The sequence below is a fragment of the Euphorbia lathyris genome, chromosome 1 (genome assembly GCF_963576675.1).
Source record: "Euphorbia lathyris chromosome 1, ddEupLath1.1, whole genome shotgun sequence".
Lineage (NCBI taxonomy): Eukaryota > Viridiplantae > Streptophyta > Magnoliopsida > Malpighiales > Euphorbiaceae > Euphorbia > Euphorbia lathyris.
Genome location: NC_088910.1, coordinates 35,988,004 through 35,995,688, shown reverse-complemented (window position 1 = coordinate 35,995,688; position 7,685 = coordinate 35,988,004). Strand labels below are relative to the sequence as shown.

At 33.9% G+C, this 7,685-nt stretch overlaps 1 protein-coding gene across 1 annotated transcript; it reads left to right on the top strand.

The window, feature by feature from the left end:
* The first annotated feature begins 3,027 nt into the window (after positions 1-3,027).
* LOC136227944 (probable protein S-acyltransferase 7) lies at positions 3,028-7,229 on the top strand. The gene is made up of 5 exons (XM_066016749.1): positions 3,028-3,297; positions 4,319-4,501; positions 5,414-5,710; positions 5,884-6,117; positions 6,277-7,229. Exons 1-5 carry the CDS (start codon positions 3,175-3,177, stop codon positions 6,811-6,813), a joined length of 1,374 nt encoding a protein of 457 aa, XP_065872821.1. The 5' UTR covers positions 3,028-3,174; the 3' UTR covers positions 6,814-7,229.
* Positions 7,230-7,685: the final 456 nt, after the last annotated feature.

The window sequence follows — 7,685 nt, the reverse complement described above, 5'->3', positions numbered from 1 at the left end:
TTAGAATTATGGTTAGAACTTTGGTATTTCAATTGTAATATAATGATATTTGGTTAAATTGGAGACTCCTAAGTATTGATTATGATCTTTCTATTTCACGCCCGATGCCGATTGAGGTCGTTTAGGGTCGGGTGTGACACAGTACGACCATGGAGGTCTTTAGCGTATAAGCTGATGCATTCCTTTGTCATAGTTGAGGATACATGACGGAGATTTCCATCGGCTCGGGGCATTGATCAGAGGAGATGCCGACCAGTAGGATACGATCCCACTGCCTGTGATCCTGCGTATATGGACTGGTATATGCGATCTTCGCATCATCATCTCCTTCATGCACCACAGGCTGGACCGGTCCAGCATGCTCGCACCAACAGCGAATTTGTAAGTTTATTATTATTTAATATTATTATTTAGTATTAGTTTATATGTGTTTATTTTTTAATATTTATTTATTTATTTATTTTGTAGTGGGTTAGCTGGTTGTGGCGTGTCACCCAACTAGCGGCTACCCATCGATCTGACGAGGATGCTCCACGCATTAAGAGAGAGATGAATGAGTTTATGGATGTGTGGTGTCGGGCGAACTAAATTATTTTAGTAGAACTTCATACATTTTAACACTTTTGATATTATGTTTATAAATTTTTATTTTAATGTTTATGTTTTTAAATTTTATTTGTTAAAGGTAATACGAGTTAAAATGCCGTAATTTTATTTTTAAACGGATAATTCGAGTTACCACAATTATGAACTATTTTTTTGTGATTTATTCATGCGGGCGTGAGTTAATCACGCCTCACCATAGGTGCGGACGTGATAGCCTAACGCCTCACCTTGTGGTGAGGCGTGATTACCTCATGCCTCACCACATGGTGAAGCGTGATTACCTCATGCCCGCATGCCGGGAGAGGTTTTTTCTCCCAATTTCCCACCTCAAAGGGTACTTTCATCCTTTCACGGGTTAGAGGTGGGAAATTGGGGCTGAGTTTAACAACACCCTTTTTTTTGGGTCAGTTACATGAATATCATAATTAAGTACAAAATTACAACTAAGTCATATCATCAAACTTAATTCTTAATATGTCATTATTCTCTATATATTATGATTTTATATCATAATTTAAAAATTCTAGACTCCAATTCATATATTATAAATCGTAAAAATTAAATCCTAGATTTCTAATTTATAAATTTTAATCCTTAAAATATATTAAATATATTAATTTTACTAAATTGCCATAATCCAAAATTATAATTTGATATAATTGTAAATAGTTTTTAAAAGATGAATTTCTGTGTAATTTTCCCTTTTTTTTTTTTTACCCGAAACTCATGTAAGGAATTTTTTTGAGAAAAAAATATTACTTTATGGAAAAATCTGGAGATGGATCCTTTTTATTGTTTGTTTCTTCGATCCCCAAAAATTTGGAGTAAGAAACAAATAAATAAATAAAAAGGGGTATGCCATCATGTAACAGATTAGCCAATGAGAAGACGCCAAGGTAGAGATTATAATGGTACTAGTAGTGAAATTTATGAAAAATCAAATGTATATCCCAATGTTTGAACAAATAAGGAATTGGTCATCATCACGTCTTTGTCAGGAATAAAGAGAATACTAGTTCCAATTAACCTCATACGTATTAGGGTTAAATTACAACTATGACCACTTCAATTTACCATTGTTAATATTATATATAATCATTCAATTTCAAAATGTATAGATTTTTAATATAAAAGTAGTTCAATCTTAACCATTCTAATAACATATATCAGGAAAATGAAATAATATTCTAAATAATTTTAATCCTTTATTTTTTCGTCTTAAAATCATTTAAGTATTTTTTATTAAGAAAGATGGATTAAATATTTAAAAAAACTTCAAAAATATTAATTTTAGAAAATAAAAGATATAATTTTATATTTTTTATTTTCAAAAAAAAAAAGATACTTCCTCCGTTTCATATTACATGTCTTTTATGATAAATATTCAAACTTTGATTTTTTTATTTCATTTTGAAATTTTCATTTTACGACAGTGATCTAAGTTTAATAGTTAAAAAAGATAACGTGTAAAAATACTCGCAATGTTTACAGCCAGGAGCAATTTTACTCATAACGTCTAAAATGCTGTAATTTTTATCCTAAGGTTGGGGACAACATCAATTTTACCTATAACGTTGATAAATTGGGTTAATTTAAGAAATAATTCATCAAATTGTCTTCTCGGTCATGAATCTTGTCATCTACAGTTCACATGTGCATAATTTTATCACTCGTTAGTAACATGTCACAAACATATGATTAAACGAGAAAAAAATTAAAAAAATATTGTATTTTGTATGAATTTGACAAAAAAAATTCAAATATTTTGCTAAATTTAAAAATTTTAATTTTCAATTCTATTATTAAATAATAATTTATGAAATCTTTTTTTAGAAGCAACACACATGTAATTTGTACATAATAAGAAACAAAATATCTGTACTGTCTGAATGATCGAACTTGTCAACGTTAGAGATAAAATTGCTTTTAACTACTAACATTAGAAGTAAGATTGTAGTACTATTTTAGACACTAAGTAAAATTGCATATGACGGTAAATGTTAGGAGTATTTCTGCTTAGAATATTAGAAAAGGTAAAGATTTTTACATTAGGTTTGAAATTTAATAGAAAGTTAAAGTTGAGTGGAATGAATGCTACATATTAATACCACAATCTCTCAACTCCACTACAACCGGTTGCATTAAATTAAAATACTATTCCTAGCATGGTCATACTCAGTTTGACTTTAAGTATTCACTTTGATCACCTCAACAGCGGCCATCTTTAATCGGCGGTGGTGGTCGTTGGCCAGAATCTAACACCTCATTCATAAATTATTGTTCTTTCGTTTTCAAATTTTTTTATTGGAAAGTAAAAAAAAAAAAAAAAAAAAGTCAAAACAGGCTTTGTTGTTTATTAATCTTTTACATATTAAAAGAGCCGCCTTTATTTGCTTTTTCCCCTCAGCCACTTTTTAGCGTTTGGCGTTGTGTGTTTTGTGAGAGCAGTGGGTGAATTTGACCTTCTCCCTCTCTCTCTCTCTCCCCATTTGCTTTACTTGCCTTTTTCATTTATAGAGAGAGAAAGCCAATAAGAGGACTTTTCCAGAGAAGCACAAAGAGAAGGGGATGAGAGAGACTTACACGGTCCCAGCGCCTCCGGCTCGGACTTCCGATCCAGTTGCCGGAGTTTCCACTGCCGATGATGAGATAGATCGCCTCAGGACTTACCAAGTCTGGAAAGGAAGTAATGTAAGCATATACTCTACTCATGCTTTTGATTTTTGTTCAGTTTAGGTACCTTTCTGATGTTTACTCGGGGTAATACCCTAAAGAAGGGGATGGTTTTTGTCCCAGCTTGTGATTTTGAGGTTTCTTCATGTCATATAGATACTGAAAATTAGATTTTTGGCTGAAAAATTGACTGTGTTTGTTCGAGTTATAGGTGCGCTTTCACTAGTTTAGCTTCAAAATTTGATTGGACGATTGTCTTATTGTTGGATTACTCAATATTTCATTGTTCATTGGATAGGGATCTGTGAGTCAAATGAATTGACCCAATTTGACTTGCTTATTTAGGTTTCAGTTTCATGTAGGTTTGGTTCATTTCTATAGGAGCTCTAGATTTTGCTCTATCTTCTCCTTTTGGTTCAATTTATGGGGCCTCTAGTTTATAGGTTGCAACCGTGGTATTGTCTGCTGCATATAAGCTTGTTCTAGAAAATCAAGGGTTTGTGCTATGGGCTTCCTACTGAAAATATATGACATTGATACGATTTTTAACTCTGAAATCAGCACAGTGAATTGACTGCAATGAATGTGCTTTTCCTGAAATATCCTACTTCAATCCACTAAGTCACAAGTACAGTAAATCTACATCTTAGTATTAAGATAGAACTTCATAGTCAGGATAGAACTTTTGTGGTGCTCAAATATTAAGGTAGTCATAATGTCCTGTGATCAGGTGGGAGGGCTTTGAGTGTTATCATCTATGAAAGTATACTGCATTTGGGATATGCTTACTACTGATGTAACAAATAAAGTATTGTTCGGGTCACTGTAGAATTGAACAAGAGGAAAATCACCTTAAAATAGTATAATCTGATACTGAGCTTGCTGGGTAGTAGCTAGTAATTCAATATACTATTCAAAAAGCATAATAGATATCACTTTTCTGAAGCATCACTTTTGAGATAAGCATTTTATTGTGTGACATTTTTTCGTTCGGTGAAGTGAAGTTCTTAATTTTGTGCTTTGTCCGTTCTATTTGCAGGTATTTTTCCTTGGAGGGAGGCTTATATTTGGACCTGATGCACGATCAGTCCTGCTAACAATATTCCTTATTGTTGCTCCAGTTGCTGTTTTCTGTGTCTTTGTTGCAAGAAAGCTGATTGATGATTTTGCTAATGACTGGGGAATATCAATTGTAGTCATAATTTTGGTCTTGACATCATTGGTAAGTTCTTTTCCATCCCAAAAATATTTGTTCCAGTCTGTTATTATCCTACGAGTCCAATATTTGGCTATCATGGTACGGTGCTACTTATATGATTCTTCTAGTGCATTTTGCATCCTGCTATTAGCCTTCAAATAAGAGAAAGATACATGGCCTCTCTGATGGTTTTGATATCCAAAGCTTCTCTAGTATAACATTAGGAACTTAGGGTTTATCATCTTCTATCTATTCAAACTTCCATTTCATTTCTGACATTCTACCAGTAGTCAGCTCATGACCCAAAGAGGTTTTCAAATTCCTAATAAAGAGATACCTATCAGTTCGAATTCAAAGTAAAAATGATAACATGGCAGTTCATGTATAGCATATATAATAAATCTACTGAATTTCGTTTGTTAATCCTACATATTGTATCATATTGCCCTCTGCAATGTCTTGCACCTTGTTGGGAACTGAAATTTGCAAGAATTGGACATGGCACTAGGTAACATTTGTTGTATGAACTTGACTACTTGCCAATTCTTTACCACCATATTATCTTGTTCTAGAACACCTGTTGGCTATGTTAAAGTTGACATTTTGTTCTTTTAGATTGTGCCATGTCATAGCAATTAATTCTTTTCTACTTTTGGCTCCATGGAAAACCTTTCTTGTCTAGGGTGCCTTTTTCTCTTTTATTTTATCCATTGCTATTCTTTTGAAAAGATGATGGGGTTTCTCCAGGATCTTGAAATTGAAGTAGTCCTAATATTCTCTTTAATCCTTAAGTAACCAAGTTGATTTTTTTTTTTTCTAAAATTAGAAAAAAGAATTATATGAAAGGAATCCTTAAATTAATTAGTTATGATGGCTTGACAGAAAGAACTTTTCACTACTTTATTCTTAAACTGATGTGTGTACTTTGTTTTCCAGGATTTAATCCTCCTTCTGCTAACGTCCGGGAGAGATCCTGGTATAATACCACGTAATGCTCACCCACCAGAGCCAGAAGGTTATGAAGGCCACACTGAAGTTACAAATGGCCAAACACCACCTTTTCGTTTGCCTCGCACAAAGGATGTCATTGTTAATGGAATAACTGTGAAGACCAAGTACTGTGATACATGCATGCTTTATAGGCCTCCACGTTGTTCTCACTGTTCAATATGCAATAATTGCGTTGAAAGATTTGATCATCACTGCCCTTGGGTTGGTCAGTGCATTGGACAGGTAATAATTGTTTTCTTAAATGACATTTTTTGCTTCCCAAAAAGTTCTTTCGAGGGAATCCAACTGTTCTGTTATTTACTTTTCTCCAGCTGTTGATTTACTTGATTTAAATTATTTGGATCACACATTAGTCAAGGTTTTGGGATTTTAAAAGTCTCTGATTTTGAATGCAGCGGAATTACAGGTTCTTCTTCATGTTTGTCTTCCTTGCAACTATTATTTGCTTATATGTACACGGGTTTTGCTGGGTTTACATCAAGAGGATCATGAATTATGAAGACACGACACTCTGGAAGGCAATGGCTAAGACTCCTGCCTCCATCGTGCTCGTAGTTTACTCCTTCGTATCGGTTTGGTTCGTTGGCGGTCTTACTGTGTTCCATTTATACCTCATCAGTAACAACCAGGTTTGGAACCCTTCTTGACATGATGCATTTTGACTTATAACGCTCTCTGCTTATTGAACTCCAAACCACAGCTGTTGTCCATGTTACGAATCAATTTCTGCTATCCTATCAAAATCTCAATTTTATCTGAAGTTTTATTTTCAATTTTTTCTGTGGCAGTCTACTTATGAAAATTTTAGATACCGATATGATGGACTACCGAACCCATATGACAGAGGATTGTTTACAAACTTAACAGAGATTTTCTGCTCTAGTATTCCTCCATCTAAGAACAATTTCAGGGCAAAAGTCCGGAAGGAGCCTGTAATACAACCTAGAACGGTGGGAAGTTACGTAAATTCAAGTGTGGAGAAATCTGTAGGTGACATAGAGATGGGAAGGAAGCCTGTATGGGATGATGAGAGTGGAAGAGAGGTGGATGATAATGATAGAGCTGTCCGAAATGATGAAAGTTTGGATGAGGAAAGTGGACTGCCTGATGTTTCTCCGGATTTAAGCAGGATTCTTCCTCCACAGGGTTTGGAAGGACGCAGCGTCTTACACTCGAGACGTTCTAGTTTGGGAAGAAAAAGCGGAAGCTGGGAAATATCGCCTGATGTCGTTGCTTTAGCAGCTGGAGTTGGGGAGTCAAAGCGGGTAACTAGTGGCAACTTGACATCAGAAATGTTTCAGTCTCAAACAAATACCAAGTTGTAAAGAAGAAAAAAAATTACTATAATCTGTGTAAAAAGAAAAATCAAGAAAAAAAGAAAAAAAAAAGAGTGAGTTGTTTGAAATGAATTGGTTGAATTGTTTAGTCCTTGTGCTACGCTACTTTGATTTGCATGTCAGTTTTTGCTTCCGTAGGAGTGAAGTTCAGGCTGTGTTTATGCCACTGGGCATTTTCGTGTGCGTGTTTGTGTACTCCGGTTAGTTGATTTTGCTGATTATTTGCCACTATTACCGGAATCTCGTTTTTTAGGGGAAGGTCAATCTTTTGACACAATTTAGAGAGACAATGCGACTAACACAACCTGTTTGTCATAATTATTATTTTTGTTGTATTTTTTTCTTATATATTCATATGCATATAGATAACATAACATGATAATTTCAAATTGATATTTCTACTGCATTTTGTCTGGTTACTGCTAATTAATTATGGCTTAATATACAAATAAGCCTCTAAACTTGTTGAAATGTTGCAACTGCCTCTTTCAATTTTCAATTGTAACAACTTATTTCTTAAACTTGTCTAATTTTAAATATAACCCCTCAAACTTGTCCAATTGTAAAATAAAACTCCAAATTGGATTTTTTTTACCTCGTACTTGAAGCAACCGTAAAAACGTTTCCCCGGATTCGTATCACGCCATGAAATCTTCAATGGAGCTATTTCTCCATATAAACACCTTTTCACCCTCATAATATCCCAAAACTTTGAATCAAGAAATCACTAAAAAACGAATAGGAATAACAAAAAGAAGAAGAAGAATGGATGATTTCTGATTTACCGTTAGGTTGAAGAATAAGTTAAGAATTGAGGATTTGGTTATTTAAATACTGATTTTTTTTGGGTCCAAAGATCT